The sequence below is a fragment of the Silurus meridionalis genome, chromosome 20 (genome assembly GCF_014805685.1).
Source record: "Silurus meridionalis isolate SWU-2019-XX chromosome 20, ASM1480568v1, whole genome shotgun sequence".
NCBI classification, from domain to species: domain Eukaryota; kingdom Metazoa; phylum Chordata; class Actinopteri; order Siluriformes; family Siluridae; genus Silurus; species Silurus meridionalis.
In genome coordinates, this window is record NC_060903.1 from 14,740,865 (window position 1) to 14,757,191 (window position 16,327).

The 16,327-nt window shown below is 38.0% G+C and overlaps 1 protein-coding gene across 2 annotated transcripts in view; it reads left to right on the forward strand.

Moving 5' to 3' along the window:
• The window catches only part of schip1 (schwannomin interacting protein 1), a 344,140-nt gene extending 329,003 nt beyond the window's left edge, over positions 1–15,137 (forward strand). The window contains exons 15-19 of one of the 2 annotated variants that reach the window (XR_006928793.1): positions 3,425–3,542; positions 6,419–6,616; positions 12,282–12,404; positions 14,143–14,236; positions 14,410–15,137. Coding sequence is in view for 1 of the 2 variants with exons in the window: in XM_046876056.1 (XP_046732012.1) it covers positions 3,425–3,542; positions 6,419–6,620; positions 12,282–12,404; positions 14,143–14,236; positions 14,410–14,461 (589 nt within the window). In the remaining variant the exon portion in view is untranslated. Of the gene's footprint in view, positions 1–3,424; positions 3,543–6,418; positions 6,621–12,281; positions 12,405–14,142; positions 14,237–14,409 lie in introns of both variants that reach the window. The other variant, XM_046876056.1, reaches the window with a different exon arrangement.
• The last annotated feature ends 1,190 nt before the right edge of the window (positions 15,138–16,327 follow it).

Here is a 16,327-nt window from a genome sequence, read left to right on the forward strand (position 1 = left end):
GTGTGTGTGTGTGTGTGTGTGTGTGTGTGTGTGTGTGTGTGTGTGTTAAATTAAGGAGACAAATATCCGAAATGAATTTTTTTACAAATTCCATTCTACACTGATGAAAATACTGTCACTGATTTTGTTTTTATGTGTGGCTCCACCGCAATATTATTCAAATGAGTCATGCAAGTGAAGATCACTTTCTAGTGTGCAGCCTTTTGATTTTACATTCAAATCGCAACCCGAAATTTCCTGTAAGTCACAAAGTAGATGTGAAGTCTGTTTTGGGGACTTCGGCTGCAGGAAGATTAAATGATGCACACTTATCTGGGTTTTTTTTTTTCTGGCTTTCTCTCCTCGAGAGCTTAAATCATCTTTTATTCCAGCTGTTACTTAGCAACATCACATGAGGAGGAGAAAATGAGGGAAGAGACCTCAAACAAACTTCCAGTTATTCCACTGGGTACTTCTGAAACATCATGTTCAGAATGTAGTGTGTGTGTGTGTGTGTGCGTGTGTGTGTGTGTGTGTGGTTGTGAGAGAGTGTAAGCATTCGAAAACAGGAATTACTTTCAGAGTCCGGCGTTCACTCTCTAAGAACGAAGACGAGGACTTCCCCTTGTGAATGTAGATCCCGGCATAGACGTGCTTCCCAAAAGAGAAGAAGCTTGCAGAGACACACACACACACACACACACACACACACACACACACACACACACACACACACACCTCGGTTGTCTAAATGTGTGGAGGGACAGCGTGCACTTCCTTGGAAGGAATCTGGACAAGTCATATGAAATGTTGATCACCACACACACACACACACACACACACCTTCATATTCCTGTCAGTCATCATCAGAATGGCTAAATATGGAAAGACGCAGAAGCACCCATGAGTTCACGCAATAACACTGCAAAAAGAAATGATTCCATCATCCAGGTTTTTCAAAACCGAATCAGAAATTTTTCGATAACCAACATTTCCTGTTAGTATAGTTTCTAATAACCATTGGTTTCCTAATGGTTAACAGTTGGAATCTTATAAAGTAGTTCTCCTTTGGACCTTCCCTGTTGTAGGGTCCTTCAAAGACCCTTCCATAAAGAAACAAACTAAAGAGCTGTGGACAAGATCTAACCTTAAACCCAGGGTCCTTGAGTTGTCCTTCTGGTAAAATCCTGTCACAGAAGATCAAGGTATCCTGGATTATAGGTATTTGGGGTGTGAAGGTATCAAAACTTTTGAATAATCAAATGCATTTGATTAAATGCAGCTAAAGAAAACGCCTTCATCTCGGAATTCATGCTTGGGAAAACAGGGTCTCCTCAACCCAGAGTTCAGCGAGTGGCATCAAATGACCACGGATGCTAACAGTAAACACAGAAGCACTTTAAAAGAGTTATATTGCATAAACACTGAACAGGCATAACATTATGACCACCTGCCTAATATTGTGTTGGACAGTAATAAGAAGAGCTACAAGAAGCTCATCTGTTGGATCGGACCACATGGTCCAGCCTTCACTCCCTTCGTGCATCAATGATCCTTGCCCACCCGTGACCCTGTCTCCGGTTGGACCACGTTTGATAAATACTGACCACTGCAGACTGGGAACAGCCCACAAGAGCTGCAATGTTGGTGATGCTCTGACCCAGTCGTCTAGACATCACAATATAACCAAAACTCGCTCAAATCCTTATGCTTGCCCATTTTTCCTGCTTCGAACACGTCAACTTTGAGGAGAAAATGTTCACTTTTAATACACCTCTAATTTATCCCACCCACTAACTGGTGCCATGATAAAGAGATTCAGTGTAATTCACTCACCATGCATAACTTTAGAATGTCATAATGTTCTGCTATGACGTTATATATAAGAATGAGCTTAAACAGAGCAAATTACAATAAAGTTGATCATACGGCTCACGGTTTGGAAGATGAAACTATACACAACGAACTGAACTGTTGCCATGCCAACAAAACGAGGTTTCCAAATCATTTTAAATGCAGATGTTTCACTTCAATGCGGGTATGCAAAATAACCGTGACTATTAAATGTTTTCAGTTTCACAACATATTCAGTCTGATTTATTTGTTTAAACTGAACACTGTTTGGACAAAAGTATTAGGACACCTGATTTTTACCGCCATATGTGGTTCTTCTCTTAATTGTTACCACAAAGTTGGAGACATACAACTGTATAGGGTGCCTTTGGATGCTGTAGCATTGTATGTGTCACTGTGAGCTCCATGATGATACGGTGGTGTAAAAGATCTTAAGTGGCCTGCTATAAAGCTCTGACCTCAACCCTATTGAACACCTTTGGGAAGAATTGGAATGCTAACTGCACCCCAGGCCTCCTCGCCTCACCTACATTAGTACCTGACTTTACTTCCCAGAGGAGTGGAGGTTATTATGATGGCATAAGTGTGGACTAAATGTGGAATAGGATGTTCAAAAAGCACATATGAATATTATGATCAGGTGTCCTACAACGTAGTTTTTGTATAGTGTAGTTATTATTATTATTATTTGCATATTATTCATTAATTCGTCTCATTATTGTGACTTTTCCTGTTGTCTTTGAAGTTGTTTGAACTTGAAATAAAATCTCCTTGCTCCGTTTCACAGTAGGAAATCGAACCATGCTTGAACTTGTTGCTATAATTATAAGATCATGTGATTCTCATGCATGTTTGGTTTGATGCTGTTAAAAAAAAAATATCACACTTCCAAATGTCTTTATTCCTCCCATATTTAACCAATCAAGCGATCTGAACATTTACACTACCGTTTCCGTTTTGCCGTGTCCATCTTCTCCAGACGGATTGCTGCAATCTGTTTGTATAGGATTGGTGGAGATGAAGGGTGTGTTATTTCAGGACTGCCAGTGATATAATCTATTGATCTACTAATTGGTCAATTCATTCTGGAGCAGAGTGCGTAAAGACAGATTAAGTCCTAATCTGAACAGATTGCAGGGTTTTTTCCTCATTTGCTTTGATTCTCCTTTGTGGTTTTTCTTTGTGAGCGTTATAGGGACAACATCTGGCCTATTATAAGAGGTTGGGTCACTTTTTCTGATTTCTGTAATAAATAAATTGCTCACTGCTCTGTCATATTCAGCGTCGAAAACATTTTCCATGATAATAGCCACAAAAACACCCATGCATCCTCCCAAAACAGGAAATTAAAAATTATTGTGAAACAGCGGAAACCATTATATTGCACATATTGTCACAAAAGGCATGATTAATTACAGTCATGGAAAGCTGATTAGGAGAAATTCCACTCAACTAATAGTGGTTTGTCTGTGTCTGTGTGTGTGTGTGTGTGTGTGTGTGTGTGTGTGTGTGTGTGTGTGTGTGTGTGTGTGTGTTTGTGTGTGTGTGTGTGTATGTGTCTCTCTCTCTCAATTCACCCCCCACCCTACAGACTACAGAGTGGTATGAACCTGCAGATCTGCTTTGTTAATGACAGTGGGAGTGACAAAGACAGTGATGCAGATGACAGCAAGACAGAGACCAGCCTCGACACACCTCTGTCCCCTATGGTATAGACACACACACACACACACACACACACACACACACATACACACACACATACACTATGACTCAGAGCCACTATAGCCTAGATCACTAAGCTGCCCAGTATAAACTTAACCTGTTATAATTCACACTGTCAAAAGGTATTCAGAAAAGGCCTGAGTGAAAAATCTTTCCCTGCTGTCATGTGGTTATAAAAGCAGAGCTTCCCAGCAGCCATTTACCATAATGTATATAGCACTGTGTGGTAGATAGAAGAGGACTTGTACTTCACCTAATCATACTGTACCGTAGATTCACACATTACACTTTGTGACATTTCACTTTATGAAAAACAAAAAAAACAAAAAACGGTTTCTGGATTTTCCCCAGAATCCTGTAAATTATTATTTAATTATTTTAATTAACGGCTGGGTGATATGTTTATAGTATGTCATTGTTGTGTTGGCTACCTATATATATATATATATATATATATATATATATATATATATATATATATATATATATATATATATATGACATTCAGTCAGTCAGACAGGCATTCAGTTAATCATTCATTCATTCATTCAGTCAGTCAGTCATTCAGTCAGTCCGCTTATACCCGAATATTTCAGACTAAATAAAACACTGAGCTCGTTCATAAATCCTGTTCATTTAGTTCAACAGTTAGAATGTCTTCTCTCACACTCGAATTTTATATATATATATATATATATATATATACTTGAACAATGAGACCCAAAACTTCTCCAGCATGAAAAGACCCTTGTGTTCACAAAGCCAGCCCCAAGAAGTTATGATTTTCATAAGTTAGAGTGGAAGATCTTGGGTTGCCTGTTATAGAGCTTTGACCTCAAACCTATTAAACACCTTTAGGATGAATGGAACACTGAATGCAACTCATGCCTCCCTATATTACACCAGTACCTGACTTTACTTACACCATTGTAGCTAAATTAATCTGCACAAGCACACTCCAAAATTTTGTAAAACATCTTCCTAGAAGACTGGAGAATATTATAACAGCAAATGGGGACTGAATGTGGAAAGCAATGTTCAAAAAGAGCCTACAAATCTCATAGTTAGGTGTCCACAAACTTTTGTCCATATAGTAAATAGAGCATAGAAGTGTTTTCAAGCATATTAATGAAGGGGTTTTTACGTCTGTGCTATGTCATAAGAACAGACATTCAGGAGTCAGGGGGCATTTAATAAGTTAAGCACAGGTTCGTTAAGGGATGACAATTTGTTGCAAAATGTTTGTGGTCAGTCTTAGGAGTGTCACCATTTTTGAAATAACTATACAGCATTTATGCTCTAATGAGAAAATTGCAATATTTCTTGCCCCCTCTTTTTTTTTTAAAAGACCAACAAATCTGAAATGATATCTTTAATTAGCAATTTTGACAATGCAATTGTGATAAGATAGACACACCATATGAACGTTTAACTTTTCCAGCTCTATGTGGTTCTTTCCCAAAATGTTTCCCTGCACTCAAATCTGGAGACCCAAACCTGTTCCAGTATGACAGGCATGCCCCTGCAGAAAGCTAGCTCCGTGAAGATATGATTTACATGGTGGAGTGCAAGATCTTGAGTGGCCTGCAATAAAGCTCTGACCTCAACCCTATTGAACACCTTTGGGATAAATTGGAATTCTGACTGCACCCCAGTGCTCTTGTGAATGCTCTTACTAACACCTCTGTGCTTGAATTCTCCACAACCACGCTTCAAAATGTAGTGGAACATCTTCCCAGAAGAGTGGAGGTTTTTATAGGTATATATATCCTATAATCCATCCATCCATCCATCCATCCATCCATCCATCTATGTGTGTGTGTATATATATATACACACACACACATAGATGGATGGATGGATGGATGGATGGATGGATGGATGGATGGATGGATGGATGGATGGATAGATAGATAGATAGATAGATAGATAGATAGATAGATAGATAGATAGATAGATAGATAGATAGATAAGGATGATTACACTCACAAGGCAAAACAAATGACTTGATTATCAAGTGTAGTCTTTATTAGAAAGGGATCTCTGTCCCACAAGCTCTCTGACAGCTTCAAAGAGTTAAAGCATGAGAAAGGGATTTGGATGTAAAAAAAAAATGTTCAGGGCCTTTTGTCTCTTCCCATTTCCTGTCTCATTTCATCAGTCTTTCAGATGGGCTTCTGAGGATTCTCATGTTCCAGATCTCATAAATAATTTTGCACCAATGTGTCATGTGGCATTGTCGGCATGTGTCATCTTGATGCGAATGAATTAGATGATGGTTTTGGCTTCTGGTGTGGGAACCAAGGGCCTTGTTCAGATGTGTGTACTGTATGTAGAGGGATAGCGAAGGAGTATATAGGGCTTGCGTTCTAGTTTAATGTATTTTGTATCAGGATTGTTTCCACAAAATTAAAAAATCTGGTGGCTGCCGTTGTGAAAATGGAGCAGAAATACAGCTGTTAAAGACTGATTGAGATTCAACCCTGTTACAATATGTGTGTAAGCAATATGTGTAATTTCCTGTAGGATATTATCTGTTTTGTCCGTTTGTAATGAATATAAAGATGAATTCAGACAGGGATTTGGATTTGCTAGTGCATGAACAATGATTTATCGAATTTATCTGATTTCCGTATACACGCTTCACACTTCCTCTCAGTTGTGTGAAACATGGAATAAGCAGTTTTTCTTTTTTGACTAGGCCCTAAGGCAACATTCAAACTGTTTTAATTTCTGTATTTAGAGGATGGATGTATAGAGGAATGAACCCACGTAGTTCCTGGCTGTCCATGTATAATAACTAACTCACTATCCAATCATCCATTACATTTATAAAACGTCTCTTTTCTTGCACCTGTAGAGCAAGCAGAGTTCATCGTACTCCGACCGGGACACCACAGAAGACGACTCAGAGTCTCTGGAGGACATGGATTTCTTAAGCAGACAAAAGAAATTGCAGGCTGAGGCCAAACTTGCTTTGGCCATGGCTAAACCCATGGCCAAGATGCAGGTGGAGGTGGAGAAACAGAACCGCAAAAAGTCACCAGTGGCAGATCTGGTAAGTGATCTTAAAATGAATGTGATTGGTCAGAAGTTGGTGTTGAGTTTTCTATAACAGTTGTTCCAGCTGCAAGGCAAATTCAGCATCAGTGATGGTGTATTGCTGTGGAATTAGATGGATGAACAGTATGGGACAAATCATTCCTGAGATACTCTAATTAAAGGCTATTATTAAGTGATGGGTGAAGACTTACCTTTTTGTTAAACACTTAAACTAGCACTTGTTTCCCTGTTTGTTTTGTCTTTGTGCATATAAAAAAGAATGCCTTATTTTCTGTCAACAGGCTTTTAGTGTGATGTATATTAAGTTTGTATTCTAGCGAACCAGTGTTGATTTATTCATTGTCTGCTAAATGCCATGAATGTGAATATCTCGTTTTTGAGACTACGTTAACTTGCCTGAAGGTGGCTATAAAGATGGGGCTAGTTGTTACAGTATGTGCCAAGATATCTGGATAATCAGATATAATCCACACTTTTGAAGCATCGGACACATTCCGTCCACCATCGAGGCCACTTTGGAGCATCAGGTACATTCCGTCCCCAACAGAGCTGATTTTGGAGTAATCATGTATATGTAATCATTACATATGTGTGAGATAACACATTTGAAAAAGTGTTAGTTAGAGAGTGCAAACTTCTTCCTCTTACTGTTTATGTCACATCATCACATCCCAGTTTCTATTCAGCCTGTTTCGCAATTTTGTGTTTTGCCATGCACACGTTGGCCGTATGTGTCCCCTCACTTCCACAGCGCTAACCGGGGAACAAGTGGTGATTTGAGGGAAAAGACCTGCAATTTGTTGATCTCATCTTATCAAGACTGGGCGGTTCCTCTTTCTGTCCACGGTGGCTGTATCACTTCCTCTGCGTCAGAGCCCAGTGAAAGATCAGTGTTATTTATATACTGTAGCGCAGGATATCTGAATACCTAGAGAGTTGTAACGAACACCTCTGGTAGTTTCTGATGAAACTAAATTGATAAAAGGTAGCGCAGTCGAGCTTGAGAGCGGTGGGGAAACAACAACTTATCAGCTGCCTGAGAATGAGGTGTACACCCTTGTTATGTTGGGAAAAATCCCAATTGAAATGTTTCACGAAATGGAAATATTGATCGCAATTCCCTGAGCATGAATTCAAGCCACATCATACCGTTCTAAATTGAGTGTAAATATAGTTATAATAAGGTTTTTAAAAATTAGTTGAAGGTAGTTTTAGGTTGCCAGTCATTATCTCAGGTGTGTTAAAATTGGCTTAGAAAAAATGCACAAATGTTTTAGGCACCTATTAATCTGCTTTTTTTTTTGGAGTTTGTTTTCTTTGCCTCGACTTTTTTCCAGTATATTTCTCTCACTTATTTCTAGTACAATCAACAATAATCATAACTACAAATCTGTTAATGCCTTTCTAAATTAATTGAAGGTAGCCTTTGGTTGCCAGTCATTTTGTGTTTACACTTTCTAAGGAAAAATACACAAATAATTTAGGCACCTTGTTCGGCCTCTTTCTTGGTGTTTATTTTATTTGCCTCAACTGACAGCCAATCTGAAAAGCATTTTAATTCAACATAAAAGAGGAACTGATGGAGTTTTATAATTATCAACTACTATTCATGTTTATTACTTTTCTTATTTCCAGGATCTAAGTGTATGTATAGCATATGCATATATAAGTGTATGTATAGCATATGTATGTATAGTTAGTGTTCCTTGGGCCCATTTGGCCTTTATTAATAATTATAAATCTCATAAAAGAAGCATTACCTCGTGGTGAGATTACCTCTACTGCTCATTAATATGCATAACATGATTGTTAGGAACAAATGCCCCAATGACATCAGAGCAAAACAACAGGCAATAATAAGGAAAGTCCACATTCGAGTCACTTAGCTCTGACTTGTCCCCCCCAACAGATACTCTAAAGCTTTCGTTTTAAAATTTTATCACTTCTGTCAGATCCCCACACCCACACCACTCTCCTTTGCCCGTCCAACCTCACACAGCCACACGACGTCATCTTGAATCAGGAAGCAGCCGATGACACCGTTTTGACAGCATGACAACTGTCGAACGAAAACAAGGCAGAAATAGGAAGCAGAAATAGAGCTTGCACTCACACACACACACACACACACACACACACACACAAACACACACACATATGCAAACACATATCGAAACTATACTCTTTTTTACAGTGGAAGTAGAAAAGAAGTGTAACATTGCAACAGAGGAATAGGGACGTGCATAAATATAGCCTCATAGACACAACAAGAGGGAAAGAGAAGCTGCGTTCATGTTCGCAGTAGCGTGGGAGGAAAACGAGAGAGAAAGAGTGTTTGGTAAATGGAAAGGGGGGGAATTCTCTATCCCAATGCAGCGTGAGAAATCCCAGCATGCAATGTGACTAACCTCTCACCGGTACTGTACTCTTATACCTAACACAGAAAGAGTGCAAGAAAAACTAAACTAAAACCGGGGTGAAACTAAAACCGGAAGTAGGCTGGTAGATTTTGTATTTATTTTTCGCCAATCACCTGTCACTGTGAGGCAATCCTACCGTTATGGCACACATTCGGAGCTCAGAAAGGTAACAAGGTCAGTAATTTACATCATGTTTACCAACCCCTGCCATTTGTTAGAGTTAAAACAAACGGGTGTTCAGGTAGAAAAAAATCCCTACAGACTTGGTGTCCTGCATCACAATAACATCATTTTCTTACATCATCATCAGCATCATTCAAAATACACATTATATCATTTTACAGGCAATAGGAGGTTTACCTGATGTTGGGAATTTCCTCATGTACACTGTAGAGTGAAATACAATAGTAGAGTGTAAGTAAAAGATTAAACATGACAGGAGGTTTCAGGGAAATAATCAAAGCTGCTGTTACACTCTTGAGGTATTAAATCGAAAGTGGATTTAATCCTCCTATACCACATAAATTCACCAAACACCAAGATTTTTTTATGAACCAATGACATTAGGGAATAGAAGCTCCTATTTCTATAGTGCAGTAATACTTAGATCATATAAACCTGTTATTTACATGTTGCAAGCTAGAAATTACAGCAGGTCTGGTTTGTCTTATAGAAAACAGAGAAAACATCGAAATCAATAAAGCCATCAGAAAGAAGGCAATATTACACCGAATTCCGTTACATGAGTAAAAACTCCACTGGTGTCACTCTTCTGCGTCACGCATGCCTCCGATTTTTTGCCTTACCACGATCGTATGTTGCTACATATGTTATAGGATGGAAATCACCAAACATGGCAACGACACAGTTTCTTTAGCTTGTTGTTCACGCCTGAAAATGTGTCACTGTGACGAGAAAAGGCGAAGGCCGCAAAGCCTGACCTGTGCGTGGGATCTTTGTAGGTCACATGTTGTGTATGTGTATGTGTATATAACAATAAGAAGCCGCTAATACATAAATGATGGTTTTCTGTTCCGGGGGTGGGGGTGGGGGGGATACACGGTCGATTCTTGTGTCACAATCCAAATACGAACACTTGTATCACCAACTGCAACAGACCCCAGGCATCAGCTTAGGCCATATCCCATATATACTTCCTTTTTCTGTTCTCTGCTAGTAAGCAGTGGGAGCATTATTCATGACTCAGTAAAGGTCAAATGAACATTTTTGAAAGCAAAACTCCAATGCTCCCAGTGACCATTGCTCTCGTGCCCTCGTTTAGAAAACACTTATGATGGGAAACCACATGCCCTTAAGCAAAAACCGTTTCAGATTATTTTACCTCATTACTTTTCTTATTTTCTGAGTCTGTCACAAACATTCCATATTCACTTAAACACAACTGACTAATGAGCTGATGCAGTCACTATTCACTACAAGTACATGATCCATACTTGTAATCAAAATGGCTATATTTAATAGAAGGGTTTCAGAAATGTTTTCTCTATCCAATTATTATATTGAGATTATTTATTCCCATTGAAATTATTTTTTAGGCTTCCACTCATTAATTATGACCTGCTCATTGGAGACTCTATGCTATTTTTCCCTTTCCAATTTTCCCCACAATTGTATGACAGCCGCAGTGTCACAGCAAACAAGTGCTTCTTCTGAGACTCGGACAGCCTTCTCCTGCTACCCATAATATTACAGAGTAACCCAGGAAAATGGAGGATAGTGCTATCTGCCCTCTTCCACATACACTATATGGACAAAAGTGTGTAGACACCTGGCTATATCATTTGTATGATCTTTTCAAACGTCTCATTTCACATGTAGTCCCTATTTTCTGTTATAATAAGCTCAACTCTTCTGAGAAGATGTTCTACTAGATTTTGGAGTGTGCTTGTGGAAATAGATGAGATGAGGAGGCCTGAGGTGCAAACGGTGTTCCAAATCATCCCAAAGGTGTTCAATAGGGTTAAGCTCAGAGCTCTATAGCAGGCAGTTTAAGATCTATCACTCCAAATCCAAGTATGGCATCTTCATGGAGTTTTGTTGTTGTATCTGAGTAAAGAGGTGGTAGGTAAGGTGGTAGCTCAGTGGGTAAGGCATTGGACTTTGGATCAAAAGGTCACAGGTTAAAATCCCACCAACACTGAGCTGCCACTGCTGGGCCCTTAACCCTCCCTAGTTGTAAGTCGCTCTGGATAAAGCCGTCTGCCAAATGCCATAAATGTCAAGAAAGAACGTCGTAAATAAATGTGTGTCACGTTGAACGTTTTAATTTCGCCTCTTTTTGAGTTCTTTATTAATATTTGTAGATAAAAATATGGTCAAATAGAAATGCGCACTGGATTTATACAATCAGTGTCGTTAAAATGAATTTGCGTTAACGCGTTTTTTAACTCGTCAATTTTGACAGCCCCAATTAACATATCAATACAAAACAAATTTCACATTTTGTTACCTTACGAATGTATCCAGGCTGAATATCCACCATATAGAACACAAGCAGAGAAAAGATGAGGAAAACCTCCTGTTGCCTTCTGCATTGCTCCTTGTTAGCTTCGAAAACTAGCCTACGTCTGTGGTGCGTGAGAGCCAAGAAAAAAGGTAGATGGGCTGAAAACATGCGCATTGAGAAGAAAAATATTGACATTCCAACAAATAGATTAAAACTAAAGTAACGAGGCTGTTTTGAAAATGTACGTATTACAAAGTACAGAGATTTGTGTGAAAATGTAATGAGTGAAAGTAAAAAAAAATTGTCCGAAAAAGAAAAAGTGTTGATGCCAGAAAAATCTCCTTAAGTACTGTACATAATTATTTGTACTTTATTACTTCCCACCACTGACACACACACACACACACACACACACACACACACACACACACACAAAGACAGATATTGTGAAATAAAATACTTCCCATTAAGCGCATGGGAACGGGTTTTACATATTTGTATGTGCAGTGTGAAAATCAACTGGAATCAGTATGTACTCTACTGTACTCTAATATACAGTATATATATATATATATATATATATATATATATATATATATATATATATATATATATATATATATATATATATATATATATTCATTTTCTTGCCTTATTTGGAAGTGCATTACACCTATATCACTGATTGTGTGTGTGTGTGTGTGTGTGTGTGTGTGTGTGTGTGTGTGTGTGTGTGTGTGTGTGTGTGTGTGTGTGTGTGTGTGTGTGTGTAGCTTCCCACATGCCCCACATCAGTGAGTGTCTGATGAAGAGGAGCCTTAAGCCCACAGATCTGCGAGATATGACCCTGGGTCAGCTACAGGTCATCGTCAATGACCTCCACTCACAGATTGAAAGTAAGTTTTTTTTTTTTTCTTAATTTGTGGAAGTAAAACCGAATTTGGAAAGTAAAAAAAATGAATTGGGATCCAGTAAAACCCTGTGGAATTTCTATGTATTTTTTTTTTCAGTTACCTAAGTTCCCACCTGTATATACAAGCATCATATAAATACTGTAGAAACAGTATATTATTATTCTTGCTAATTTTTTATCCTGTTAATGGACCTCAATATGCAGTTTTCAGATTCCCACCGGACTCTAATATAGTAACAGTTTTTTTCCCCTATCTCATTTTAACCTTGCCTTAATAATCTTCTACATCTTGTTGCTTGTACTGTACTTTGTTGAATGTCTGTGAAGTGGCTGTTCATTACAATCTCTTTTTGGGATTATTAATGTACTCTATCTATTATCTATCCAACTTTCTATCTATTTTGGAAGATAGAAACATCAAACTCATTAAAGGCCATCCATCCACCATGTTTCCTTTCACAATTATACATCATATACAGTTGTACAACACTGCTACAAATGATGTCAGAGTGATGCATGATGTAATAAGTAAGAGATTAGCGGTGTGCCGTCTGACACATCGGTCAGTGAATATTAATGACTCGCTTTTGCATGCCGACAAAGAACTGTACTGAAACACAGATCAATAAAAATAGAAACATGCATGTAATCTTGAGTAACAAGGTTCATTGATCACCTTCTACACCCACCCACCGACCCACACACACACACACATTCACACATTTGTATTCGAACAGTAGGTATTTAGGGGGTTTCATGGCAGGCATTTCCAAAGTCATTTGTAACTTTGAACAATTTCAAGATATTTTCTTATCTTGGTTCTCCTAGCGTAACGTTTGCCCTGTGTTCGCACCGTGATTATCTTATGTGTGTGCTTGAGTGTGTCTGTGTGTGGGTGGGTTAAAAGGGGTTGCCTAATTTCTTATTTGGAATTTCTTTGTTACTTGATATACAGTAAAAATGCATGTACACACTCAAGACCGATTTTTACTTTTGTTTGTGCAATTAGGTATCATCAAAGCATACCATAGAAAACTATACTAACAGTAATAGTACTACTACTACTAATAATAATAATAACAGCACACATTATAGTATATAAATGTTTCTATAATACAGAGAAAATGTACTTGGTCTTCTAATAAATCAAAAAACAAAACAGAAATATATATATATATATATATATATATATATATATATATATAAAAGATAAAAACTTTCGGCTTCTCCCATTAGGGGTCGCCATAGCGGATCATCCGTATTCATGATCCGCATGTTTGATTTGGCACATGTTTTTACGCTGGATGCCCTTCCTAACGCAACCCTCCCCATTTATCTGGGCTTGGGACCGGCACTGAAAGTGCACTGGCTTGTGCAACCCTAATGGCTGGGGTTGGTTCCCTGACCGGGGATCGAACCCGGGCCGCAGCGGTGAGAGCGCCGCATCCTAACCACTAGACAAAGATATAGTATGAAAATTTGTGTCAGACTTAAAAAGCTAAAAAAGCTTCACAAAATCCTCACTATATTAAGAAAACAAACTTTACTGGATTTTAAGTGGGACAGTATTTTTTGCCGGTTTTATTCTGTACAACTGGTAGTTTTTAACTGAAACTTCTGAGGTGCTAAATGTCAAAACCTATAAAGCAATAGCACCTGGCTTCGTATGCAAGGATTTGGGTTCTTTGTTGACTCTGTACTTGTGTTTTGTCTTGGTGCAGCCCTGAATGAGGAGCTCGTGCAGCTACTGCTGATTAGAGATGAGCTTCACATGGAGCAGGATGCTATGCTAGTCGACATCGAAGACCTGACTAGGTGAGGCTTTTTTGTGTATTTTTTTGTTCTATCTTCTCTGCTCTGATCAGGGAATATTTTTCCCCCCACATACACTTCTATATACTCTACAGCCTGTTGAGTGTGAAAATGCTATAATGAGTTTTTAAAATATCCAAACCGGCTTTTGTGTCATAACGTGTGTGTCTCCACAGGCATGCTGAAAGTCAGCAAAAGCACATGGCTGAGAAGACACTTTCCAAATAATCCCTGCTGTCATCACCCACAACCTTCCACCATCATGGCTTCGATTAAAGAGAAGAGCCACTTTTCTTTTGCTTCTGTGGATGTACAAATACAAATGACGGAGCACTTCCTGACCGCAGAAAAACTCAAATGTGTCTCAGTACTGAAATACTGTTCCTGGCTTTCTGTGCAGTGATTGGCCTTGCTTCTTAATAGTCCTTAATTTTAACTTTTTACATTTGCCAGCAAAATATATCTGTCAAATTTACCAAAAAATATATAAAAGATATAGTATGAAAATTAGTAGAGAGTCAGACATAAAAATGAAAAAAAATAAAAAAAAGACCTCACTGTATAAAGAAAACAAACTTAACTGCTGACAATTTTAAGTTGGACAGTATTTTTGGCCTGTTTTATTCTGCACAACTGGTAGTTTTGAACTGAAACTTTTGATTTGAAGGTGCTAAACGTCTAAAAAGGAAACATGCCTGCCTTGTAGTCGAGTCGTAGCTTTTGGTAATATGTTCACACTGATCGGTATTCAACATTTTGTGAATGTTGATCCTCTGACACGAGTCATTTTAAATAAGTGTGTTAATATCATTTTCATCCTATTGTATTCAGATTCTTTATTTGAGGGAAGAAATGTTTATGTACAAATATGTAAAATAAAAGAATAAAAACTTTGTTTCATATACTGTGGCCTAATGTCTTTTCGGTACTCAAACGTCCGTGCCAATGTGCTTTAAATACTCTGCAAGAATCGTGCCAGGATAAAAGTGTGAGTAACAAATAGAGGAGTTGCTGAGGTCATTCAATGATTTTCATTTGAAGAATGTGGTGTTGTTGGAATATTTTACATCATAATGTGTACAAGGATAAAAATGTACATTTATGGCAACTTGCATTTATCTCATTCGTACAACTGAGCAGCTGTTCAGGTCCAGCTGCAATAAAAATCTGGTATTTTTTCTGCCAGCAATGATGTAATGCAAAGTAAAAGTGACTCATTCTTTTTATTTAATTAAAGCTGGCTTTGTGTGGCAATGGAGATATTGATTAACATTTTCCCCACCTACTCACACACAATGTCATAGTTAATAGCAAGAATTTTGAGCCATTTTGCGTATATCTATTATTAGTATTAACAAAAAGCATACATCAGTGACTAACTAAAGTGAAAATAGGTTTGGGTTGAACATTGCACATTTCTTATATCTTAATTTGTTTCTTTTTTGCTTACAAACTTACAAGTACAGTACCTGTCAAACACATAGCCTGGTTTTTGAGAGACATATGCATGTTCCTGTTGTTAATATGCAATAACTTTTATTTTGACCAGACAAAATAATGAATGTACCGATTTTTTAATTTCTTTCCCTCAAAATCCTCCCTCATCATAAATAACAGCTTTACACACTTTTGGCATCTGGACAGTTTGTTTCTCCAGACATTCAGAAATATTTTGCCATAACTTGCCAAAGTTTTTCTTCAATAGTTGGAGATTTCTTTCCAGTTCATATATAATAACGTTTCGGGTCATTGTCTTGTTGTACGGCGAAGTTGGTTATAATTTGCCACAATTCAAACAGAACTGTGTGGTGTTAAATTATGGAATGGTTGAAATATTGGTTCAATATTCCTTTTTACCCACAATAAACCTTCAACCTTCCCTGCTCCAAAAACAACCCCAAACCATTAAGCTTCCACCATGTTTGACTGTGGCGCTGAGGCTGTCTGCTAACATCTACTCTCATGTTCACTGTCTCTTAATTGAGCCTAAACGCCTAGTGGACTCCTTTGTCCATAGAACTTTCTTCCAGTCATTCACTGTGTTTTTATTTTCTTTTTCTTTACCTAGTTTACTGCATATAATCAAAAGAAACA